This window comes from Arvicola amphibius, chromosome 3 (genome assembly GCF_903992535.2).
Source record: "Arvicola amphibius chromosome 3, mArvAmp1.2, whole genome shotgun sequence".
NCBI classification, from domain to species: Eukaryota; Metazoa; Chordata; class Mammalia; order Rodentia; family Cricetidae; genus Arvicola; species Arvicola amphibius.
In genome coordinates this window covers 104,286,459-104,313,644 of record NC_052049.1, presented here as the reverse complement: position 1 = coordinate 104,313,644, position 27,186 = coordinate 104,286,459, and the positions used below count along the sequence as shown (strand labels likewise).

Below are 27,186 nucleotides of genomic sequence, written 5' to 3'. Positions count from 1 at the left end.
CTTTGGCCTGTGCCCAACTGACGCTCACTCGGTCTGGATGGAGGATTCGGCGCCTCTCTGGAGCAACGTAAGGCGTCCAGCGGAGCACATGCCCGATGCCATTTCACTCGGACTCAGATCAATTCTCATCAAGGCGCTCAAAACCAAACTCGTCTGCGAGTGTCTTGGAGTGGGCAGGGTCAGTGCTTGAAGGGACAGCCTCTTCCGGGACGGTCTACTGAAGTTGCTCTTCTGCAGAGCCCGGGATAGGACAACGCGCGCCGTCCCGCTTTACGGCAAAGGTTGTGCGTTTGCGACAGGATGACGCAAGCAAGTTTTGGCGGGAAAAGCTCTGCATTGGGATTCCCGTGGCAGCTGGCAAAGGACTGCTTGTTGAGAAGAGCGCCCCGAACGGTGGAAGAGGACTCCAGAGAGGGACTCAGAGGTCTTGATTAGTGTGGACGGGCACGGTGAGGGAGTGGTCATGGCGACCGGAGAGATGGGAGGGCCTCCCGAAGTGCGGGGTCGAGCTGGTAGCCCGCAGCTCTCCGGGGTAAAGGGATCAGAGCCTCCGGGGTTCGCACACCTTTCCGGCTCTCGGGGTCCCTACCTTCCGCTACTCTTAGTTTGGCCCCGCCCCCTTCCCTCCGGGTCCTGGGGACACGTGCCGTTGGGGTGGGAATTGGAAGTGAGCGGGTGGGAGGAGGGGCTGCTCCGGCGGTAATTACAGTAGTTACTCACACTTCTCCCCCTCCCCCCAACCCCGCGCTCCCTGCCCCAACTCCTTCCCGGGGAAGCCTTTGTCTCTCTCAGTCTCCGATCCCAGCAAATATTCAATTTTGCATAAAGGCGGAGGACAAACGTGGCTGAACAGGGATTGTGATATACAGGACAAAATGCCTAAATTTAGGATTGTGACTTGGTTAGAAACGGATGAGATGTAATCGGAAACCACAAAGTCGTGCGGAATCATGGCAGGAGGCATGGCTCAGTGGCATTACAAGTGATGAGAGTTTACACTCATCCCCTTCATTTTCTGGGATCCTGCATTTTACAGCCGCTGTCCCTGGAACCATGGCAGTGCCTTTTGTGGAAGACTGGGACTTGGTGCAAACTTTGGGAGAAGGTGCTTATGGAGAGTAAGTTTGAGCCCTCATTTAAATCTTTTACATTTATTAGAGCGTGTGTGTTCTGCCACGGTGAGCACGTGGAAGTCCGAGGATAACGTGTGGGAGTTGGTTCTCATTAGAGTTCGGAGAACTCATTAGAGATCATCAGGCTTGACAGCAGGTGGCTTTACCTGCTTAGCCATCTTGAAGGCCTCCGTAATTTAAATTTTACCTTGCCTGTGTGCTAGCTTTAGTTTTCCATCTGCTGTGAATAATAAATAAAAAATCCTTTATTTCAAGTGGCCAAGGAGATAGATATTTGCATTTGTAAATCAAGACTCTTAGCTAGTGAAGTTACGTATCCACACCCACCCCTCCTTCTGACTGGGGATTGAACCTTGGGCGTCACACTTGCTGGGTTAATGCTCTGCCCCTGAGCAACAGTCCTTGGAACCGTCCTTGTCCTTAAAAACAACAAAAACACCCAGATTTCTTCTTTTGTTTTTGTTCAGATCAAAATCTTGTTAAATTGCCAGGTTGGCCTTGCACTGTAACTTCCCTGGTAGGTATTACAAGGCTGCATTAGACCCAGCTTTTTAAAAAAGTTATTTTCCCTGAATTGTAAGAGTTGTTTTTTTTCTCCATTAAACCACACGTCTTGGGATTTAAATGAGATAATGAAAACTCCCTGGAGGCTTCGTGCCTTATTTCAGATCCTCAAGCTCAGCTGTGTTTTGTGTCCTTGAGCAAGATTTATTTGCTTGTTTCCTCATTAATGGTACCTACCCTGCGCACTAGGTAAGGACTTTTTAGAGCTTTAACTGTAGTAATTCACATTTTTTTAAAATTTATTTTGAGAGCATGGCAGAACCCATCTCACTTCTTCAATGAAGAAAATGGTGAAGGAAAAAATATTTTGGAAAGTTAAATTTAATCTTTTAAAGTTTTCTCTTTTTAAGATACACACACACACACACACACACACACACACAAGTGTTTGTCCACATGTTAGTGTACCACATGTGTATAGTGCCGACAGGCCAGAAGAAGGTGGGATCCTTCTGGACTGGAATTACAGATGGTTATGAGCATGTGGGTGCCAGGAATTGTGCCCAGGACAGGAGCAAGTGCCCCTAACTGCTGAGCCATCTCCAGCCAGGTACCCCCACCCTCTTTTGCATCAAACTCCAAGAGTTCTGCCCATCTCTGTTTCTCAGTGCTGGGATCAAAGACATGTTGCCACACCCTGCTTGTTTGATTTTTTTTTTTTAGAGAGTTGTTTTTTTTTTTTTTTTTTTTTTTTTTTTGTAGCTCAGACTAGCCTTGAACTTGCATCTTTTGTTCTTGTCTCCAGAATATTGGAATTTTTGGCATGCGTCACTAATCTTTAGGAGAAATAGAATTCAGATGTGAAAATGTTTTAACTCTCTCCTTTTCTTTTTAAGAGTTCAACTTGCTGTGAACAGAATAACGGAAGAAGCTGTTGCAGTGAAGATTGTGGACATGAAGCGGGCTGTAGACTGCCCAGAGAATATTAAGAAAGAAATCTGCATCAATAAAATGTTAAATCATGAGAATGTAGTGAAATTCTATGGCCACAGGAGGGAAGGCAATATCCAGTATCTATTTCTGGAGTACTGTAGTGGAGGAGAGCTTTTTGATAGAATAGGTATGGAAAAAATTTAAGATAATTATTTTACTGAACAAGTTTATAAATCGCATGTATATGTGTGTACGTGTGTGCGAGTGTGAGTACGTGCTTTAGTAGCATGTATTGCTAGAGATAAAACCCAGGGTCTTTCTGTAGACCCTTCAATTGGTCCACTACTAAGCCACATTCTCAGTGTACTTCATTTATTTATTTGTTAATTAAGTTTTTCAAGACTGTTATTTTGTGTACATTGGTGTCTCATCTTGTCTCTCGTTTGTGTGAGGGTTTTAGATCCCCTGGAATGGGAGTGGGTGCTGGCAATTGAACCTGGGTCCTCCAGTCAGCTGCTCTTCTTAACCGCTGAGCTATCACTGGAGCCCTCAGTTGTATCTTTTGGGAGGTTGTGTTTTCAAGACAATGTTTCTCTTTGTAATCCTGCTTGTCCTGGAACTCTCCAGATCAGGCTGGCCTTGAACCCAGAGGTCTGCCTGGCTCAGCCTCCTGAGTGTTGGGATCAAAGGCTGCCACCGCCCAACTATCTCACCTTATTTTAATGTTAGGTAGCTGTTTGATCAGTTTTATTTCTGTGTTGATTATGCAACAGTAAAACTGGACCAATAAGAAGTATTCTTGAGTCTGTAATGTGAGAATTTTATGATTTAAATTTGTTAAGTAGTGAAATTGTACTAGATTTCCTTGTTGGCAATTGTACTGAAATATTGAGGAAAACAGGAACTGTTTACAGTTTATTTATTTACCTTAGGGTGTTCTATAGTTTGTGTACTCTGCTTGCCTGGTGCTGTAAGAGGCCTGAAGAGGCACTGGATCCCCTGGAGCCATGTGGGTGCTGAGAATCAAATCCTGGTCTTCTGAAAGAGCAGCCAGTACTCTGAACTGTTAAGCCCTCTCTCCAGCCCTGAGTTTTGTGTTTAGAAGAAATAGGGGGAAATGTGAAGGAAACCAATCATTGGAGTTGATATAAGATTAAAATACTTTGTTGCTTTTATGATTTTCCTAAAATATTAGCTAATTTTTACTATTTAGCAGCTAGATGGATTTGAGTCATTTAGTAATATATTTGTTATTAGGCTTGAATCTTTTGTTAGTATAAGTTTGTTTGCTTTAGTACAATATAAATGAGATATGGTGTAAGAGCCTATATGGTAGATGCCTAAGTATATGTTTTCAGTAGACTATCAGTGATTGTTTCTTCCAGAGCCAGACATAGGCATGCCTGAACAAGATGCTCAGAGGTTCTTCCATCAGCTCATGGCAGGAGTGGTAGGTACCATAGCTTCTTACACTGCTCAAAATTAACACCAGTCGTAGGTGAGTTGCTGAGTTTTTCTGTTTCTACCCCCACTTAGGTCTATCTGCATGGAATCGGAATAACTCACAGGGATATTAAACCAGAAAACCTGCTCTTGGATGAAAGGGGTAAGAGTCCACTTTGTTGATGTTATTATTTAAGTTAGTCGTATAGACCTGATCAAGGCTTTCGCATTACTGAAATCCTGGAACTGATTACTGATCAAGCAAAAGTCTAAGAATTTATGGAAATCTGGGAGACTCACTGTATTTGGACTTCATAAGTCTAATGATATAGTTGTAGATGAGGTAGGCAAATACCCGGAATAACGAATGGCTTTTACAGTCCTCCTGCTGCCCTCTTCTGCAATGACCCTGACCCTTAGCTCCATGAATGTCTTATAAATGTATCCACTGGGACTGGGGTCTACAACTCTGCCCTTTGGTTTTCCGTAATGGTCTCATTCTCTTGTATAGGGAAATTTCCTTGATGAGGGGTGAGGCCACACTTATCTTTGGGTAGTAGTTAGGGATTAATTTGGTTTAGGAAAGTGGCAATTGTAGGCTCTCCTCCAAGATCCATGGTTTCCCTAACCCCGTGTAGTTCACAGGGTTTCCACTCCTGGGCATGATTTTTGTCTTGTTGAGTAGGTCTGAAGTCTGATTTGAGCATCAAGGTAGCTATACCATGACTGCACTCTGAGGGTTATTGTGCTCTGCTGGTGGTGGCTGTGGTTCATAGGCATCATAGCTGGGTAGAACTGTCGGCTGCTTCCCCTTTATTGCATGGTGCCAATAAAGCTCATCCACAGGAAGGAGGCTTTCAGGTTGCCTCTGGGCCCTGTGCCTTGTGTATTTAGCCATAAAGACTTGCTTATCTTCTACCTCTGGGGAGCATCTAAGGGCAGTAGTGTAGCTTGTGATGTTTTGGGAGTCTCTTGGATACCCTGACTAACAAAACTCAAAAGAGAGCTTCTCGTGCCTTGTTGGAGTTTTTGCTAGAAGGAGAATACCACATTTTTCATACCACATTTTTGTTATCAGTTTGTTGGTTGTTTACTGAGAGCTTTGCTCTAAACGGGTCTGATGACCTGGGATGTGTGAAGTTGGTGAAAGAAGAAAAGTCTGACCACCTTTCAAACAAGTGGTCCCGGGTAGTCTGAGCCACTTTTATTGATACAGTTTCAATAGTTTGCAAGAACATTTTTACAAACATATTTGTTTCCTTAAGTTTCTTATAACAATTATAATAGTTGCCAGCTTGTTCTTATCTCTTCCGTTTCAGTCCCTCGACTTCCCCATCAGTAATCATTACCTACTTGATTCTTAGCCTCCATAGTAGAAGCATAAGCAGTATAAGCAACAAAGGAAGTTTTCTAACTAGGCGCAGCTACAGGTGGAACAATGCTCAGTTGGCAGCATTTGTGGTTACAGCATCATGCAACGTGAAGGAAAGTTTTGCCTCTAATGGTTAATGTTTACCTTTAATTAAACCTAGACTCTGCCAATCAACTCATCAGCCGAGGCTGAATCACTGCATTCTGTATCTTACACTACTCTATCTCCTGTAAGGGATATACCAGGTTATCATCCTGAAACTACATAACTAAAAGGCTTACTCTTAAAGTTGGCACTACTTATTCCTTGTTCTCACATCCCCTTCCTCTCAGCTTCATACGGCATTGGCACAGCTATAGAAATAAGAGCATTGTGACTTTCTATGATTCCACTTCATTCCCTGTTCTTGGACTGTTCCATTTACGCTTGGTATTATCTTTATTTGCATTACTATTAGACTCCTTTGTTTAGAATCATTCTGCAAATATGTAATGTCCTGAATTACTGTGACTCTTTCAAATTCGTCACAAGGTGCATTGGAAAGGCAGCATCCTATTCTTGAGATCCTGAATTCATAGTCACATTTGAAATATCAAAGGCTTTAAGAGGTGAATCAGATCCACTGTATATTTTTAACAACATCCCCCCCACCCCCACCCTGGCTCACCCAGAGGAGAATCATCAAGGGAAAGTTTTCCTAATAGAATAGCCATTTCATGTATGGCTCTAGGAAAGTCAAACTAAAGTCAATCAGCAGTAATTTGTGTAAGGAAAGCGAGAGCAGGTAGCACATATGCTCTGGGGTCATGCCCAGAATTAGACAGCAAAGTACCTGTTGGCCTTGCCAGAAATGGGTTAAATTCTCCAGGCCTTGCCAAAAGGAGAACTTATTCTGCCTTGTCCCCTGAAGAAGTCACATGGCTCCTGACATTTGTTTGTTTCCTAGCTATTGTGAATAGAGCTGTAACGAACATGGCTGATCATGTATCTGTGGAGTAGAATATCAAGTCCTTTGGGCCTGTGCTGAGGGATAACAGCTGGGTCATGTGTGTGAGTAGATTTATTTGTAGTTTTTTAAAAGTTCCCTACACTGATGTCCAGAGTGGCTCAACCAGCAGTGACCGAGGGTGGTTCCCTTTTCCTCCCATTCCCGCCAGTGTTTATTGTCAGTTGTTCTTCACCATTGACGGGGTGAGATGAAGCCTCAGAGTTTTGATTTGCATTTTCCTAACTGCTAGAGACAGTGAACATCATTTGAGATATTCCTTAGTCTTTCTCTCTTTGTGAATTCTCTGTTAAGGTCCCAGGACCATTTTTTGGGGGGGAGAGGATGGGTCATTTGTTTTTCTCAGTCTTTGTTTTCTGACGTTTTTATGTATTCTGGATATTAATTCTTGGTTGAGTATGATTGTATATTTTCAGACACTCTTATTGTTATTTAGTCATCTTACCCTTTCTGCATTTTTCTCCATTTTATTCTCTGTGTGTGTTTTCTCTTTACCCAGCTGTCTGTTTCTTCAGTGGAAGCTTTTCAGTTTTATGAAGTCCCACTTTTCAGTTGTTAGATGGATTCAGAAAGTCCTGCATCTGGGTTGCAGAGGGCGGGCACTGCCCATGTTTTCTTCTAGCAGTTTCAGTGTTTGCGGTTTCACGCTTAGGTTTTTGATCTATTTGGATTTTTCTGCACGTGAACATCTAGTTTTCCCAGCTCCTTTTATTGGTGATACTTTGTTTCTTCGGGGTATGTTTTGGCATCTGGTCAAATACTAAATGACTGAAGCTCCACGTATTTATGTTTAGGTCTTGGGTTGTGTTATGCTGGTCTACATGTCTGGTTTTGGGCGAGTACCACAATATTTTTATCACTACAACTCTGTAACATAGCTTGAGATCTGTAGTTGCAAATCCTCGAGCATTGTTCTTTCTGCTTGGGATTGTTTTGACTATCCAGAGTCTTTTATGATTACATATGAGTTTTAGGATAGTTTTCTCTATTTCTGTGAAGAATGAGATGGGGACTTAGATTGTAATTGCATTGAATTTGTAAATAGATTTTGGTAAAATGGTCATTTTCATAATATTCTACCAATCCACGAGCATGGAATGTCTTTCCATTTTCTAGAGTCTTTCTCCATCTTTTTCTTCAGAGATTTAAGGATTTTATTATAGAAGTCTTTTACTTCAAGCCAGGTGGTAGTGGTGCATGCCTTTAATCCCAGCCCTTGGAAGGCAGAGGCAGGTAGATCTCTGTAAACTGAAGGCCAGCCTGGTCTACAGAGTGAGTTCAGGAGACACTCCAAAGCTACAGAGAAACCCTTTCTTGAAAAAACAAAAACAAAGCAACAACAACAAAAATGTTCTTCACTTCCTTAGTTATTAGTCAGGCTTTTTATAGAAACAATGATAGGATGAACTAATGTATATTTGTATATTAGTAAGGGATTCATTAGCGTGGCTTATTGTCTGTGGTTCAGTAGTTCAATAATGGCTGTCTCCTGATGGAATGACCTCATCTCCAGTAGTTGTTCATCCACAGACTTTAAGTCTCAGCAGCCTCAGTCTGGAGTTAGAGTCCCAGGGAGGTCCTAGAGAGCTGCCAGTTTTCGGTTCATGTTGGAATCCTGAAGAAGTAGGTTCTGACACCACCTAAAGAATGGTTTAGGATAGATGAGCTCTGAAAGGCAAAGGCGTATGTGTGTGGCATTTTCCTGCATTGTGTCTGCACCATGTGCCGGCAGTGCTAGTGGGAACAGAAGAGGGCACTGAATCCTCTTAGAACTGCAGTACAGAGGAGCATTAGCTGCCATGTGGATGCTGGCACTTGAATTAAAATTTTTTGGAAGAGCAGTCAGTGATTTTAACCACGGAACCATCTCTTTAACCCTGTTCTTTTCTTCTTTCCTTCCCTCCCTCCCTCCCTCCCTCCCTTCTTCCTTCCCTCCTTTCCTACTTCCTTCCCTCCTTCCCTAGTTTATTTATTTGTTTGTTTGTTTGTTTTGGGTTTCTCTGTGTAGCCCTCTTTGTCCTGGAACTTGCTCAGTAGACCAAGCCGGCCTTGAACGCAGAGATCTACCTGCCTCTGTCTCCCAAGTGCTTGGATTAAGCTATTCAGCTATTTTGTTTTTAAATATAACTTTACTAATTTAAGAATTTCATATAAATGTTAAGCTGAATGTCTGGTAAGTGCATCTTGAGTGCACTGTTATTCTTGTATATTTATTTTGTTTCTATTTAGTATTTGTTAGTAAGCTAAAGAAACAAAATCCCATCATAATCTAAAATCTTTTCCTTCTGTTCTTTCCTTCACAGACATGTTATATCTCTAAATCACATCTCTAAATTTTTAATTCATTTCTGTAGTTTCTAAGTTAATATTATGTTACAGACACAATGAAACAGCCAAACTCAAAAGATGCTATGGTATACCACTAGTATTCAAAATGACTGCTACTTAGAAGTAGTTTGAAGTTGTAATCTCAGTGTTTGGTCTAGATTTTGTGGTACATAATTATTAAAAAGATGTAATTACAACCTGTATCTCTCAAAGCTAAATATAGGTAACAAATACACTGGCTATAAGTTATGTGGTGTGAACATTTGTTTGTAACTTAAAATAGAAGAAAAACCCAATACAAAAATACGAGATTTGTTATGCTACTAGCCCTTTTCTTAGATATCTGATTCTGTATGAATGCCTAGACCTTGTTTTGTTAACTACTTCCATAGTTTTCATTGTATGAATGTATTTTAAGATCTTGTTACTTATTGATGGATACTTATAATTGATATTATTACAGTTATTTTTACAGTTGTGAATTTTTGGAATTTCTCCTGTAGGTGGGTATGGTTTTAACAGTGAGAACTGTTAGTTCAAAGAGTTTCACTGTTTGACACCCTGGCCACCCTGCTTTCAGCAAGGTTGTACCTATCGATAATCTCTCATAATAGGTAGGTTTCTCTAACTCCTTAGTTAGACTCTTTGCTGTGGCATTCTATGATATTTGTATTTTCATAGCCCGTATACCATGGTTGATTATCAGTTTTTCTCAATGATTTCATCTACCATTTGCATTATTAACATAGTACCTATTACTTGCATGCAGTGGATATTCATCAGTATGTTAAAACAAAGTTTTGTGCAGTTCGTGTGATAAAGATGGGAGGATAGAGCGGAAGCTTGTTCTTCTGGCTTGTTTTGACAAGGAGTTTCTGCTTGCTTTGACAAGTTCTTGTGGCTTCTCGGTTTTTAGTTTAGTTTAGTTACATCCATCCATCCGTGTGTGTGTGTGTGTGTGTGTGTGTGTATATAGCCAGCTGACATCATTTGCCATTGAGAAAGCTTTGCTGATGACTTCTTACCTTCCACAGCTGTCTGTGAAGAATTTTGCTCTACCCTCTTTCTAGATTTGTTTTCCAGGAGGGCAGCCACAATATCTTTATTTAACCTGGTGCAAACTGGTTTTTGTGTTGATGATATTTCTTTAGTTAATAAGAAGATGAGATCTTTGCCAAGTTTAATATAAATGATGGTGCCCTTTTTTTCTTTTACACATGCATAGATTTGCTGATTTTTTTTTTTTTTCAGGTGGAGAAATTCTACAAGCCTTAAGGAAAACCAGTGTTATTTCAAGTAATTCCTATATATTTACAAATTCTTTTAATCGGTGCTGGTCTTATTTTCTTTTGTCTTAGATAACCTCAAAATCTCTGACTTTGGCTTGGCAACAGTGTTTCGGCATAATAACCGTGAACGCTTACTGAACAAGATGTGTGGTACTTTACCTTATGTTGCTCCCGAACTTCTAAAGAGAAAAGAATTTCATGCAGAGCCAGTTGATGTTTGGTCCTGTGGAATAGTACTTACTGCGATGTTGGCTGGAGGTAAGGCTGTCTAATTATGAGAAACTTTTCTCTGAAAAGTCAGATTTCTTATACCAAAATAAAAATGAAATAACCTAAGGCAATCTAATTCTGTAATAGAAAGGTTGTGAGCCCAGCCTTTAATGGCAGAGCTCTGCAATAGTATTGTTAGTGTTTAATTACTTTGGGCTACAGTGACAGAGTACTGTACAGTGAGTGCATTATGCACAGCAGACTTACCTATTTTATACAGATTATGAAGGCTTGAAGTCTGGGTGATGAAGGTGCAAGCATGGCCATATTCTGAGGGCCTTCTTTCTTGCAGTTGACCATCTTACTGATGTGTCTTCATAAGGAACCAAATCCCGCTTTTTATCTTAGGCATTGTTCTGCCTGCATGTATGTCTACACACTAAAAGAGGACACCAGATCTCATTATAGATGGCTGTAAGCCATCATGTGGTTGCTGGTAATTGAACTCAGGACCTCTAAAAGAGCAGCCAGTGCTCTTAACCTCTGAGTCTTTTCTCCAGCCCCCTAAATCTCACTTTTGAGGGCTTTCCTACTCATCCTATCACCCATCTCTGGGAGTGTGAGAGTGAGTGATTGGCTGTAGCATCTTTCCCTTCGTTGATCTCTGGCTGGTGAGGTTGGTGTTGTCTTATTCTCCTGAAGTGGGCTGGGTTGAAGAGGACGACTTTCCTTAAGTAGAGGAGAGTCAGCCTTCAGTCAAGTGAATATGAGTAGCTGCCGTCCTCTGCTAGAACCTCCAGTCAAGCTCTCACATTCCTTATCTTGGGGTTTAGGATTTCAGGAATACATTTAGAGGGGAAACATACATTTAACCTGTTATAGTTAGCATATTATTTCTTAACTACCTTGAAACTTGTAACCCAGAGAGAGATTCATTTTCATGAGGTATAGCTATTCAATGAAAATCAACACTTCTTTTAGGGTTGCCAGAGATTGAACCCAGGACCTAACACCTACCAGACAAGTACTCTGTCACTAAATAACATCTCTAGCCTTCATGTGAAAGAGTAGGTTCCTATGAACTTAGTATGAAAACCTTATTGAATCACTATGGAAGAAACTTGTATTCTTTTTATGTATTGTTCATTTATTCTTTTGTGTGATTGTTTTTCCTTGAAATCTTTATTACATAATTTTGTGTACACTCAGAAAACTGAATCTTGTTTTATTTTTAGAGTTGCCGTGGGACCAGCCCAGTGACAGCTGTCAGGAATATTCTGATTGGAAAGAAAAAAAAACCTATCTCAATCCTTGGAAAAAAATTGATTCTGCTCCTCTGGGTAACTGGTTGATAGACTGAAAGTATTGATTTTGTGGGTAATAAAGTCTCATGCTAGCTGATTTTACTCTCCTTTCCCTGCCTCCCCTTCCTTCTTTTTTTTTCTTTCATGTAAGTGACCCATAGTCCTTTTAGCTAACTTAGAAAATGTAAGTAAAACTTAAGAAAAAAATAGTTGGGTGTAGTGGCACACATCTTTAATCCCAGCATTCAGGAAGCAGAGGCAGGTGGATCTCTGTGAGCCTGCCTAGCCTACATAGGGAGTTCCAAGCCAGCCAGGACTGCATAGTGAAAAACCTCACCTCAAGAAAGCGGAAAGGAGGAAAGAAACAACTCTAATTGTGGCATTGGAAATATCTTTAAAGGTATTCTGATATATGTGCCTATACTTTCGTGTAAAAATATGTAGCAAATGTATACTATATATGTATATATTAGTTGTGAGTATATACTTTTGCAAAAATTAAACCATAGTACTTATATTTTGTAACTCATTTTAGTTTTGATATTTATTCAGCATTTCCCATAACAATAATTACAGGTCTTGATTATACTTTTAAAGGCTGATGGTATTCATTATATCTATATGTCTTACTCATCCAGTTTAGACATTAGGGTTTGTTTATTTTATTTTTTCTTTGTTTTTTTGTCTTGTTTTGTTTTGTTTTTCCAAGACAGGGTTTCTCTGTGTGACAGTTCTGGCTGTCTTGGAACTTACTCTATAGACCAGGCTGGCCTCGAACTCACAGAGATCCGCCTGCCTTTGCCTCCTGAGTGTTGGGAGCCACCACTACCTTGCGAGATTTAGATTTTTTTCCTTTAATTTTACTTTTAGTGAAGAGGTATGATAAGCAGCATGTTACTTGATGCTTGTATGTATCCTTTATTTACTTAGAGATTTTTCCTTCTTCCACAAGCAGAACTGCACAGTTCAGAGAGTGTGTATGTTTTTAAGTGTTATGGGCTTATTTGACAAATATACTTTTTAAAAAGTTTGTGCCATTTTATTATTTATTTACATTACTTTTTTGTTGTTATATTTTGAAACACTGGGTTTCACTATGTATCCCTGATTGGCCCGGAACTCACTGCATTGACCAGGCTGACTTTCATATTCACAGAGCTTGGGATTACATTGTATGCCGCTGTGCTTGGGGAAAGTAATTGGTTTTTTTTTTGTTTTGTTTTGTTTTTTGTTTTTTGTTTTTTGTTTTTCGAGACAGGGTTTCCCTGCAGTTTGTAGAGCCTGTCCTGGAGCTAGCTCTTGTAGACCAGGCTGGTCTCGAACTCAGAGATCCGCCTGCCTCTGCCTCCCGAGTGCTGGGATTAAAGGCGTGCACCACCACCGCTCGGCGAAAGTAATTGTTTTTAACCAATAAGTCTGTAACTGATATTGCTTCCTAAGTTTTATTTTAAACTTAATAGTGAGTTACCTACCCCCTTATATAGCTTATTAACGTTTTCAGTTTGCTTTTTTCTTAATCCTTTGGGGGGTTTTTCCAAAAAGGCATTAATATTATTTGACCATTGTGTTTTTTACAGTATTTCCTTGAACTTGTCATTTATTTTGATTGTGCTGCTTATTTTAATATGCAAATGTCTTAAATTTTTCATTATCTAAAATCTTGTCATTGGGGTTTCTGGCTTATATTGCCAGGTTTAGAAAGGTCTTTTAAACTCTGAGTGTGTGTGTGTGTGTGTTTCTATCTTTATATTTTATTCTTGTTGCCTTCGGTTTTGAAATGGTTTCATTTAGCCCAGACTGATTTCTGAGCTCAGCTGTGTAGTAATGACCAAGATCCTCCAGTCTCTACCTCTAGATACTGGCATTCAGATGCTAACATCTGATAATAAGATGCCTTTTGTTTTTGGAGACAAGGTCTATGTTAGCCCATGCTGGCCTGAAACTCAGGCAAGACCTGACTGGCAATCCTTTCAGTCTCCTGAGTGTTGGGACTACAAGCTTGAGTCACTTTGCATTCCTTGTTTGCATTCTTGATGTTGGGAATTGTATGAGTTCTTTTTAAAATTCTTAAGCATCCTGCCTGTGTATCTCCAGTGTGCCATGTGCCTGGCTTTTGTATCGTTTAGGTTTGGTCTAATCTGCTTATCTCTTTTACAAATGCTGTCTTGTTTTGTTTTCAGCTTTGCTTCATAAAATTCTAGTTGAGAATCCATCAGCAAGGATTACCATTCCAGACATTAAGAAAGACAGATGGTACAACAAGCCACTTAACAGAGGTAAAAGATAAAAAAAAAAAAAAGTATGCTCATTTTTCTCTGAAACATGCTTAACAAAATACCACAAACCCATATCTTGACTCTGGTTTGCCCAAAGGAAGATTTTAATATCTAATAGGAAAAGTAAATTCAAAATTAATTTTGTTCATTAACAACTAAAAAGAATGCTATAGCTCAATGCTTTGACACAGTCTCATGAAACAAGGAAGACTTTTCTTCATAAGGAAATGACATGAAGTCTAAATTTTGAAGATTAAAGGAGCTAGCAGGCAAGGCATTTTTGTATAGTTTTGTTTTTCAAGATAGGGTTTCTCTGTAGCCTGTCCTGGAACTAGCTCTTGTAGTCTAGGCTGGCCTCGAACTCACAGAGATCTGCCTGCCTCTGCCTCCTAAGTGCTGCGATTAAATACGTGGGCCACCACCATGTTTGATTCTGTGCAGAAGCAGCAGCATTTGGACAAATCTTAGACTTTGTACGTTGAGTGTATTTGAAGAACTTGAAAAAGGTCAGCTCGCTGTGACATGACCTTGTGTTTCTTGTTCATTTTGATTTTTTTTTTTGGAGCTGAGTAAATTTTCCAAGCGTGTATTTGAACTAAGCTTCACATACCAGTTATGGAGAATTTAAGCCATATTAAGCTACGCGTGAGGAATGCTATTTAGATGGAAAGTGGAAATGAAGAAACAGAAAAAGAACCAGAAGGTGGATGAAACATTTGTAGAATATGAGTTATTGGAGACTAGGAATATTCCATTACAGTAGAGGTTCTGTTGGATGGGTAATAACACGAAGGTTTAACCTTTCCATTGGAGTCTTTGATCTGACCTTTTCCATGGAGAGTATTGAGTGAATTCTAGACTCCATAATCCAGTGATGATGCTGTAATAGACCAAGAATCAGAGAAAATTGTGTTAGACAGTGCCAGTAAAATGTTTTACTGAGTAGAGCGAGAGAGGACCGTAGTCTACAGATGAATGAGGAATTTATCTTTAGTTCTTCTGTGAATTTTTTTTTTTTTTTAACACCTTGTTCTTTTGAAATCCAGTTCATCCAGAGGATGTTGTGGGTGTTTTCTTCCCCTCACCTTCATGCCCTGGGTCAGGAAGGGGGGCAGATGTCTTCCTGATGGTTCACTATCACTTCGTTTATCTTCTGTTCATCTTCTCAAGTTCTTTCCCCTCCAGGAAAGATCTCCTTGTGGTGTGCTACCCACAGTTCCTACATTATTACAGTCATTAAAATTCCTGCCTTACTACCATTGTCTCCAACAAGACAAATTGTGTTGTGCTTCCGCCTCGGTTTAGTTCCACTGTGCTGCCCGCACTAGATTTTTCTAGGAGCCTCTGATGCTAAAATTACAGGCCTATGCTTCTGTGCCACAATACTAAATGTTCATGGAGCTTGGCAAGTTAAATATTCATTTAGATGATCTTTTCAGTATCCTGATTTCATAAATCCTTGAGTTTTCTTCCTTTAGTAATCTTTAGACACTTTACTGTGATTGCCACTCTAGATTATTTCTGGCTTCTCTCCCTCCACCCCTTTTTCCCTCCCCATGACTTCAACAATTCTTTGACTGTTACTGGACTTAGAATCTATGAATCTATTAATTCTGTCATTTGACTGGTTGTTATCTCCCTGGATGCTCAGTGGTGAGATTCTGGAATGGTTTTTACTTTTTGTTTTTCGAGACAGGGTTTTGCTATAGCTATTGAGCCTGTTCTGGGCCTAGCTCTTATAGACCAGGCTGGACTTGAACTCACAGAGATCCACCTGCCTCTGCCTCCTGAGTGCTGAGATTATGGGTGTGTGACACCACTGCCCAGCTTGAAAAACATACTTTTTAATTTACTCTAAAGGAAAGGGGGAAAAAATAAAAGAGTATCAGGATTAGGGTTTCTGAGGAAGGTGTGTGTGCACGTATGTGTTTATACGTGCATGTGCATGCATGTGTCTGTCTGTGTTTTGAGGAAGTATCAAGCTTAATATTTGAGGGAAGGATGCAATGAGAACGAGAGGCTTAAACAAGTCTGTAGATTTGGTAGTGTCATACTGAGTTACTTCGGTTCTGTGGCATTTTTTTCTAAAAGGAGGATAATATATCATGCTAAATAATGATGAAATGGAGTGCAGTATTGATAATTCAGAAGAGAAGTTTTGAAATAATCCTTTTTCTGTGTCGTGACTGTTCTTGGTAAAGCGTCTTCAAGGGAACAGTATCAGATAGAGCAGATTTAGTATTTGCTGTCATAATCATGAGTTATTTAAAAATTTTAGAAGTTCTAGTTATTTAGCTAGTCCTTTGTTGACTATCATGATACCCATTAAAGATGTCATTAAAATTGTGGCCACAGTGAAACACTAATGAACATTTCTTATAAAATTGTTTAAGAAAAAACTTTATATTATTTTATGTTCAGTAAATGGGTTTAGATGTGGCTTTAATGGGTTTAGATGGGTTTAAATGGGTTTAGATGTGCCAGTTGGTTTAGTTCATAGAAGATTTGTGTTTATTCCTTTTTAGGAGCAAAGAGGCCCCGAGCCACTTCAGGTGGTATGTCAGAGTCATTCTCTAAGCACATTCATTCCAATTTGGACTTTTCTCCAGTAAATAGTGCTTCCAGGTAAGAATTACTAAAGTTCAGTAATTTTTTTTTTTGTTTTTGAGATAGGGTCTTACTTGATTGAACTAGAACTTGGAAGTGCAAACTGGTCTTGATCCTGTACTAATCCTCCTGTGTCTGCTTCCTAAGTGCTGAGATTTCAGGGGTGCACCACCATGCATTGACAGATTAAGTTTTTTTAATGTAATTATTTCCCATAATGAATAAAACATGTATATATTTCACTTAATAATACAGACAATTTCACTAAAATGGGAATGAGTGTGTGGTATAAGACAGGCCTGGTGGACTTTGTTTAAAGACATTTTAGTCTAACACTGTAGCACACATACACTTATAATTGAGAGGCTGAGGTAGGAGGATGAACAGATCCAGGCCAGTCTAAGTAGCAAGATGCAGTCTTGTCTCAAAACAAATAAAACAAAACAAAAAATGCCCACCAAATGAATAGTTAAAAAGAATGAAATGACCTTAAAAACAGAGAATTAAAGACTTGCGTTCCATTTGTCTTATTGTCTCAGTGAAGAAAACGTGAAATACTCTAGTTCGCAGCCAGAGCCACCAACAGGGCTTTCCTTGTGGGACACCGGTTCCTCCTATGTTGACAAACTGGTACAAGGCATCAGCTTTTCCCAGCCCACGTGTCCTGATCATATGCTTGTAAACAGTCAGTTACTTGGTACCCCTGGCTCCTCACAGGTAAGGAACTTAATCTTTCAGATAAATAACTGTTGCCTTTTATTTTTGTTGTCTTAAATCTTAGGTATATGGGATTAATACATTTAGTGATACATATTATTTGGATAAGTAAGAAATAATTAGAGGAGGCCTTTATGGGTGAGAGTCCTAGGTGAAGGAGAAGCATTTCAGACTAACTACTGTAAACTGGTCACACGTGATCTAGTGAGCTTTCTTTGTTGTGTAGAACCCCTGGCAGCGCTTGGTCAAAAGAATGACACGCTTCTTCACCAAACTGGATGCAGACAAATCCTACCAGTGCCTGAAAGAGACTTTTGAGAAGTTGGGCTATCAGTGGAAGAAGAGTTGTATGAATCAGGTATGTTTTGTTAGTTTTCAGTATTTTTTCAAACCATAGAAAATTAAATATTTGAGTAAAAGATATCAGTAGTCAATGAGTATTTTGAAAATACAAGTAATACATTTGAAAAAGAGACAGTTGAAGGTTTTGAGATTTTTTTTTCTTTCTGAAACCTCTAAAGTTGGTGTTTTATATTTAAGCTGCAGCTGACAGTGTCCGCGGCTTTTCTTCCGCACCGGTCATCTTGCCCCGCGTCTTTCTGGCAGTGTCATGTCTCCAGGCCTTCGCTGTCGTCTCATTGTTACTACAGCTTTCCAGCCTAGATACAGCTTTTTGTTTTGTTTTCTTTCTTGTACTCTAATAATCTGCTTTTCTTTCTCGTATGTGAGATTGATTGATTGACTGCAGTATTGGGGATTGACCTCAGACCTTGTACATGTTGGGCTACACCCCCATTCTTCATTATATTTTTGTTTCTTTTGATTGTTTCTTTCAGTTTGCTTTGCTTTTTTAAGATTTATTTACGCTTATGAGTACGTGTGTGTGTGTGTGTGTGTGTGTGTGTGTATGTGTATGTCATTGTGGAGGCATCAACTGCTCTGGAGCTAGAATTACAGGTGATTGGGAGCCTCCTGACGTCAAGTCCTGTAATTTATAGTGTTCTTCATGTCTCTCTTGTCATGCAAGGATTGTAGTATGACCTGTTGATTTAGAGGTTTTGTTAAGAGTATTTTCTACTCATGCTTGAACTTATTATTACTGCCTTAGGTTACTGTATCAACAACTGATAGAAGAAACAATAAGTTGATTTTCAAAATAAATTTGGTAGAAATGGATGAGAAGATACTGGTTGACTTCCGACTTTCTAAGGTATTTCTTATGTTTTACTTATAGTATTTTTTTCCTGTTAGTATGGAACTATTTCTATGGATTTTTAAATGGTTTATGATTTTATTTTTAAATGCAGCAGTCCACCCCTCAGCACTTCTGCTTCTTGGGGTTTTTTAGGTTCAGCACAGTTCTGATTAGCTTAATGAGTTCTTAAGCAGTCTTACCCTATTTCCTAACTAGGACCTCAATTTTCCTTTTGCCTAGAGTAAAATGCATATGCTTTTTGTTCAGGCCATATATATTACTTGCCTAATACTAATTTTGGCTTTAATATTGACTGTCAGTATTTCATGCTTTTTATTTGGGGGTCATAGTTACTTAGTAGTGGTTCCAAAGTATAAAAGTTATAATGCTGGCAATTTTATTCTAGAATATTGTTACAGTTGTTCTGTTTTACTACTAACGGTGTTCCTTTTACTATGCTATATTTACAGATTAAACTATATCATAGCTGTGTATACAGAGGGATGCACATGGTATATAGGCCATGTAAAATTAAATTCTGTGTGGTTTCAGACCCGCACAGAAAGTTTTGAAGTATAGCCACATGAATATGTGACTAGTTATTTGACATTTATAAATATTCTGTAACTTGCTTATTTTTATTTAGTGTTATAAGCTTTGACTTTTGCCATCTATTTTTCTAATACCTTTTGATTGTTTCTCTCTCTCTTTTTTTCCTGACACCTTCCTTAGTATAAGAATATTGAGGGACTAGTATAGTGGCGTTTCATTTGTATTTTTAATAAATAAAACTTGATTCAGCATCAGAAAAGTAAAACAGCCACACTGGCCAGTCTTACAGATCAGGCAGCAATGACATGCCTTTAATCCCAGTAGCCACACTAGCTTGCCTTAGAAACCAGGTGGTTGTGGTGCATGCCTTTAATCGCAGAACTAGAGAGGATAAGACAGGCTCAGTCTCATTCTGAGATTCCTGGAGGCAGGATAACCATTTTTTATACTGAGGTTGAGGTAAGAGCCAGGGTCTGGCTGGTTTGCTTTTCTGTTCTTCAGGTTGAACCCCAGTTTCTGTTCTGAGCTTTTATTAACCATGCTTCAGACTGGGGAAGTAGTGCAGGTTTTAGAGAGCTTGCTTGGCGTGTGTTCTCAATTGGGCCTCCAGCACCAGACAGAGCTAGGTGTGGCCGTGGACGCTTGTTTTCCCAGCACCCAGTAGGGGATGATCAGAAATTCACTGCCATCTGTGGCTACATGGCTAGTTTGAGGCCAGCCCTACACGGGACTTTGTTCCCCCTGAAAAATTGTTTTTACTTTTTTGGTAATGTCTAGAAATGTAAAGAGTAAAAGAATAAAGAGTAAAGAAAATAATTATACTTCCCAGTAGTTATCATTCATACTACTTTGGAATACTCAAATTATTTTGATTAATATATAGTTTCTCTGTTTAGTAAAAGTTATGACTTTAAAAAGCTGGCACATTATAATGTAGTGGAACTCGTTAATTTTGTGATTAATATTATGATTTTACTCACCTATTTTTTAGTTTTAAAGCCTATTTATAATACCAAATCAGTATAATGTCTGTTTCCTGAGAGTTTATATGTGGCTCAAGAGATGGTTGAAGAATAATTCACATTCTTTATGTTGGAGATTAGTTGCAGTATTCTTTTCTAAATTCTTGGTATGTAATTAAAAATTATGAAGGCTTCTCCTCTATTGAAACTGTTGTCATGACCGAATTTAGTGGCATTTTTGTGATAAAACTGTGATAAGACTGAGTGTGGCTTTTTAGTTCACAAACTCCACTGCTTATGGAAAGCAATTGGTGTAGGTCCAAACGTACCTTGAAACAGACAAAACCTATTCTCCTTTCTCTGCTCAGTTTGATGAGAGAGTGAAGAGCACATAAGCAGGCGAGAGTCACTTGTGTAGCCATTCCCACCATAACATTTGGTCTTCACAAGTGACTAGACTCAGGTTACATTTAATAAGTTATTAATGAAGAACCCATAGATATTATTATAGCCTGCTCGAATAAGTCAAAATGCTACAGATTTATATGGAATGAATAACTAAGCTGGAGTTGTGCATATCTGCAGTCCAGTATTCTCAGAAGACAGGAGGGAATAAAAGACTTGAGGGACACCTCAGATATGCCTGACATATCTGATATGATATGACATATCTAAGGGTGTTTGTTTCTACTGACCAGGACTAAGAATATGATCTTTTGACAATCTTTTTTTATATTTTTAAAATATTATTCCTAAAATAGGGTGATGGATTAGAATTCAAGAGACACTTCCTGAAGATTAAAGGGAAGCTCAGTGATATTGTGAGCAGCCAGAAGGTCTGGTTTCCTGCTACATGATGAAGCTCTCAGCCCTGGGGATTCCTGGTGAATACAGTGCTGCTATGTTGACATTATTCTTCCTAGAGAAGATTATCATACTCTGCAAACTGCAAACAGTAGATTTCGAAGAGTTCTCTTCCTACTACCCAACATCTTCCAATTCTTAGTATGTTTTGCATACAGATGATACTGTATCTTAATTGTATGTAATACTTTGGGGAAAGGATGGATCAAGTTCATTAGATATTTCTCCATCTGTGTTTAAGTTATGTGAATTTGAAACCTATCTGGTAGAAACCAAGTTTTGGGATACATGACTTTCACTTCTGAAAAAAAAATTAGAACATTTTGTTTCATCCTAAGAAAACAATTATTTTCTCTGCTATTTAATTGTAAGGATGAATAAACAAAGACCATGTATGGTTGGTTGGTCCATGAAGTGAGGCCTGCTACAAAAATTGTATCCCAAGATATGCTCTATATTTTCAGTCTGGGTGTATGTGCTGCACAAGGGCTTGGCCTATTCCATTTTCTTAAAACTTTTTTGAATTATAATGATTAAAATTACAAGCTTTTTATTTTTTCCCCGATATAGCTAGTCTAATATAATGTACTGGCTGGTCTTTCAGGCAGTTGAACATAAGCTCTAGTGTTTATCTTACTTTAAAAATTATACACATTTTACACACAGCCACATTTTTGCTGTACTCTAGAAATAAATTCTATTTTCAAAATTACTATGTAACGTAGTAAACTTATTGGCCATCAGGTTTCCAGGTGACACTGGCTGAAAAGGGGATGGCGAGTAAGGGAACACAAGAATAGGCCCGATTCTTGTTCCTCGCCTTTTAGATTCACTAAAACTTTGTTTTCTTCATAAAATGTGCATTAAAATATGAATTATATGATTGGGGTCCTGTATTCCTTTTGTAGATAAATTACAATCAATCAGTCTGAAGCTAAGAACACTTAAGATTTTATGGCTAAAGATTATTACATATTGGTATATGCTGGCATGCTTGCCTCTCCTATACACAGATGTAAACCTGAACCTAATTTATTCAGCCTGCTGTTTCCACTTTGGCTAAAACAGGTCATCTTTTTAAGGCTGTCATTTGTTCCTTGGTAGTTTTTTAGAAAAGCTGTCAGAATTTTCCTCCTAACTAAGTGTAACTCAGATCCCGGTCCCACTCTCAATAGTTCAACTTTTCATCATGCTTAAGATTCCAAGTTTGCTCTGAGCCATACAGTTCTTTGTGATTGTCTTCTTCCTCTAATGGGATGTAGTACTGACTCCAGAGCCTGTATCTATCAAATCATGACTCTTTGCTCCCTGCTGGCCCTTTGCACCCACCATTTTGCTTTTTGTCTCCATTAATTTGAATTGTGCCGTATTTCACATAGAATTGTGTATATTTATTTTCATGCTTTATCAATGTTATGACATAAATCAGATTTTATTCCTTTTTGTGCACATGTGTGCATATGTGTGCGAGTGCATGCACACATAGTAAGTAGCTCTTTTATATCATGTATGTTTGGATTGTTGTCACCTTTTGCCCACTGTAAACGACACTGGTGTGAACATGAATATATAAATATCTGCTCAAGTCTGTTTTTAATTCTTTTGTGTGTATCGAGAGGTAGAATTACTAGGTCATGTGATAATTGTGTTTTTAATATTTTTAGCCACTGTAATATTGTTTGCCATAGAGTAGCTTTGTAAAGTTGAACAATCTGTATAATATTTTTGGGGGGAGGTTTTCAGAGACAAGGTTTCTCTATATAATAGTTCTGGTTGCCCTGGAACTCACTCTGTAGACCAGGCTGACCTTGAACTCAGAGTTCTGCCTGCCTCTGTCCCAAGTGCTAGGATTAAAGGCGTGCGCCAGCACCACCTGACAATCTATTTAAAATTAATAACAGCTATTCTTTCTTTTTTTAAAGAGATAAGTTCTCACTATGTAGCTCAAACTGGCCTTTGAACTCACTGTTTGTCTTAGGTTGGCTCTTTTCCCCTCCTGCTTTAGTGGCCCAAGCACTGGGATATTGTAGTATGCCTAGCCTAACTTGATGGCAACAGAACAGCTATATTTATAGATGCATTGTCCTACCCTTATAATTTTATTAATATAGAAATTCTATCTTTAAATGTTGTATGCACACTACAATAGATCTATGTTTTGTTTTATTATTATTTTTTTGTTCTTTTGAAGCAGGATTTCATGTAATCTAGGCTGACCTTTAATTTGCTGTATGTGAATGCATGACTTTGAATTCCTCATCTTCCTGTCTCCACCTCCCAAGAGCTGGGATTACAGATGTATAGTACCATGCTTGCTTTTACTTGGAGGGACAACTGATCAACATCTTCCACATACTTTGTTTTTAAATAATTGTTGTTGTTACATTTTTGTTGTTGTTGGTATTCAACCTAGGGCCACATTCAAGCCAGGTAAGCATTTTATCATTGAATTGTATCCTTAAACTAGGATTCTTATAGTTATCTTTCTAGAGGTCTTTCTATCATGGTTCCTTACTGTTGTTATGTGCTGTATGATAATATGAGTCCTCCTGATCTGATAGCGCGGGCACTGAAGCTTCAGTGTCAGCCCGCTCTATCAGATCAGGAGGACTCATATTATCATACAGCGCATCTGTATTTTCAGAAGTCACTGGTTCGGAAAGAGAAAAAGAACATGAAGACAAGTACACTAGTAGAATTGCTATAACCAGAATCATCTGTAACATTGCCAAATGGGGGCACCTAGGCGTTTCCTCCCTGGCCTTCAAGTAACACACTCATTTAGCTGCCACTGGGTTGCCTGGAGGGAACCTGCATCTCAGGAACCACTGGAGGGCACTACGCTTTGCCGTCTCCAGCACAAGACTCCTTTTTTTTCCCCTTGTCTTTATTTTTTAGTTTTAAAGCCTATTTATACTACCAAATCAGTATAATGTCTGTTTCCTGAGAGTTTATATGTGGCTCAAGAGATGGTTGAAGAATAATAATTTTGACAGTATATGTGTCTTGGTTTGGTTCTCCTGGGTTATCCTCCCTAGAGTTCATTGAGTTCCCTGTGTTTGTACCTCCATGTCTGTCTTCTGATTTGGAAGAATTTCATTCAAATGTTCCCTGTCCGTTGTTAGTTGCCTGTGGGATTCCACAATAGTAATAATTGCTTGACAGTGTCTTTTAAGTCAATTCGTTTGTTTACTTCAGCCTCTTCCCAATTCCTTAGATTCAATTTTAAGTGGCCTGTTTTCAGATTTGCCGATGATGAGATAGGAATGTGGGTCAGTGGTAGAACACCTGCCTAACAATGGAGGCCTTAGACTTAATCCCCAGAACTGAAGCAAGAAGTTGCTGATTCTTAATTCTTAATGTTGACCACTTCTAGCTCTGATACCGTTTCTTTATGTACTGTTTTCTGATTACACTTGACTGACATTCGTTGTTCTTTGAACACTCTTGAGACTCTTGATTTAAAATCTGTTGTCACTCACCCCCACCCTTTTTTTTTTTTTTGAGGCGGATTCTCTGTGTATCCCTGCCTGTCTGGGAACTTGCTCTGTAGACCTGGTTGACCTCATACTCAGACATCTGCCTTTCTCTGGCTCTCCAGTGCTGGGATTAGAGGTGTGTGCCACTACTGCCTGGCTACAATCTATTTCTTTAGAGATTGTTTCAGTACAGCCAGTTTTCTTCTTTACTTGCATATGTTGAAATAGTTTTGTTGAAGGTCTGGCACTCGAGGCCTGGAAATAGGACGCAGTGATTAAGAGAGTATGCTGCTCTTGCAGAGCATGCAAATCGCAAATCTAGTTCCCAGCACTCACATCCGACAGTTCACAGCCACCTACCTATAGCTCACTCTAGGAGATCCGACACACTTTTCTGCATTCTGTGAGAACTTGTATTCAAGTGCACATACTTATCCATACATACCCACACACATAATTACAAAATAATAAAAATAAATGTTTAAAATTTGTTGGTTGCTTGAAAAACAAACAGTTCGGAAGTTGCTTTGTCTAAAGCAGACCCCATCATAATAAATAGCAAGGCATATTTTGAGTCTTCAGATCATGCTGCTGTGGAGGGTTAGTGTCTTCTGGTCTCTCCTTGCTATCTTGCCTTTGTGTATATTTTCTCAATTCCTCTGTGTTTTGCTTACCTCTCACATGTGTGTACATTTGTAGATGTTATGGGGGATACAGGCATACACAGGGCTGGCATTTTTTCATGGGTGCTGGGCATTGAATTCAGGTCCTTCTATCTAAGGGGCAGACACTTCACCAGTCTCAGAAGATAGCTTCTCCTGTAACCTAGACTGGCCTAGAATTCCTGATTGACTTGCCTTCATCTTTCAAATATTGGAATTAGAAGTGTTTCTATCAGGCCAAGCTGGAGTTTACATATTCCTCTGGCCATAACCTTATGTCCAGGTATGTGCCTATCTTTAGTCCCTTTCTAGCTCTGTTCGTTGTTTCCCATGGTTTTCCCCAACTTGTTTGTCCCTGAGTGAAATCTTAAATTAGGAGAAATAGACCTGTCTATCAGCAGTCTCCCAAAGAACTAGAAGGTTGCAAATAAGATCTATCCCCACAGTTGAGCAGGTTTTGACAGCCGGGCTTCTGTTCCTAAGTATGGTTTGCTGCCTTGAGGGTAGTGCGAAAGCCAATAATGCCAACATTTGTGTTATGTTCTCTTTCTCTTTAAGTATTTTTACTGTTGTGTGCTTTCGGTTTTCTATTTATCTTGCTATGAATCGGTAACTTTATTCTTCATCCAGTATGAGAAAATTCTAGCTGTTATTTAAATGTGGAAGTGTTGATAACAATTTATTAACTTTTGAAGCTTTTCCCTCCTTTTATTCCAATTGGATACTTACTGATTTATCTTCTTCACATTGAGTGATATCTTAATGTGGGCCCCAATACCCTGTTAAAATCATCTAGTTACATATTTTTTCCAGTTATTGTACTCAGCTGTTTTGTTTTATTTTGTTTCGGTCTTGCCCCACAAATAAGACTCATGACCTTGTTTTGATTCACTGCCTTTTTTCTCCCTTGGCTACTTGTTATATAGTTCCTTGCCTTTTCTATGCCTAATAAGTTATGTAGTAGTAGCTGAATTGTAGAGATTCTGGACACTGTTTTCCTGTGAAGAGTGCTGGTTTTTGCTTTAGTGGACCATTAGAATGGAGGACCGGTACAACACAGCAGTCTTTTCTGTTCTGTTAGCTTTCAGATACTACTGTTACTGGGCTTCTAGGAATTCATACGGTCAGTCAAGAATTTGGTCAGAGTAGATTCTCAATTGAGTTTCTCTCCTGTGACTTTTCCCAGTTCTCCCAATTTACAGGTACTTGGCCAGCCCTAGCCAGTATTCACTGAAGCGTCTGACCACTGACTGTTGGTTTATTGCCATCCTGTAATGCGTGGATTGCAAGTTAACCATGCAGAAATCTACAGATCTCACTCAGTGCTGTTTTTGTTTATAGTGACTTTTCTCTTTCAAGAGAAATTTTGAAGCTTTTTAAATTTTTTTATTGAGTATATAATATGTATAATTGTGATAGGTTTGTTCCCCATAAGTATAAGCCAGAACTCTCTTAGCTTCTAATAACATATTTGAATTTTTATTTTCCAAATGTCTATAGCTAGTAGATCTTTATACCCTCCTCTCAAAGAAACCAGTCATGTCAACACTGTTGTCAGGTATTCATTTTCCTTCTTGTTTCTCTTTAAACCATATGTCAAATTGAGAATTCTACATTTTAGTTTCAGGCTATAATTTTTAAATTCTGTTTGATCTAAAAGTGGAATTATATGTTCAAAAATTCTTTCAGCCTAGATTTTGTTGTCAGTGGAAACTGTTATTCAGATGTTTTTTGAGAGGGCCATTTGTATGAGTGTGTGTGTATTTACATGTTCTATAATGGACAATTTTATAATGTACAAGAGTTCTTATGCATGGTAGCTCATACTTATGATCCCAGCACATGAGACGCTGAGCCAGGAGAATTGCTGCAAATTTGAGACCAGCCTTTAACTACACAGTAAAGTTTAGACTAGCCTGAACTAGAAGAGTAAGATATTTAAAAAAAAATCATGATACCAAAAAGTTTTAATATTTAAAAAGTGGTAAATTGTTTTATTGAAATTAAAGTCTGTTGCTTTGCAATGTTCATTAAGACCAGCAGCTGCTCGTGGGCCTTTAAACACGTGGAAGTGATGGGTAAAAGGAGATGAGCGTGTGGAGAGGAGAGGACTTTTTTGAAAAACTGCCCTGGCTCTATGATGTTTAATGTGAAGACTCACTTTGAGGTCATTCATATTTGGTTTTGAAATCCAGCTGTGGGTCTCACTAAGTCTGTACCCTTAGTCAGCTTGTAATAATGTGGAATCTAAATAAATAATAAACCATATGTGTCACATTTCCTTATTTGTAGAGTAAGGATGATGCTCTTTCCTAACTTTACCCTCTGGCTCTTTCCTGAAAGTAAGGAG

At 38.9% G+C, this 27,186-nt stretch overlaps 1 protein-coding gene across 2 annotated transcripts; it reads left to right on the top strand.

Annotated features, from left to right (window-relative positions):
• Positions 1 to 22,292, top strand: Chek1 (checkpoint kinase 1). 2 transcript variants are annotated; one of them, XM_038322707.1, is made up of 13 exons: positions 1 to 424; positions 1,037 to 1,118; positions 2,534 to 2,757; positions 3,956 to 4,020; positions 4,107 to 4,176; positions 10,078 to 10,266; positions 11,454 to 11,558; positions 13,703 to 13,798; positions 16,324 to 16,423; positions 16,945 to 17,122; positions 17,349 to 17,480; positions 18,231 to 18,332; positions 20,593 to 22,292. In XM_038322707.1, exons 1-13 carry the CDS (start codon positions 301 to 303, stop codon positions 20,686 to 20,688), a joined length of 1,563 nt encoding a protein of 520 aa, XP_038178635.1. In that variant the 5' UTR covers positions 1 to 300; the 3' UTR covers positions 20,689 to 22,292. The 2 variants fall into 2 exon arrangements, with proteins under 2 accessions (XP_038178635.1, XP_038178636.1); XM_038322708.1 differs by having other exon boundaries at positions 297 to 449.
• Positions 22,293 to 27,186: the final 4,894 nt, after the last annotated feature.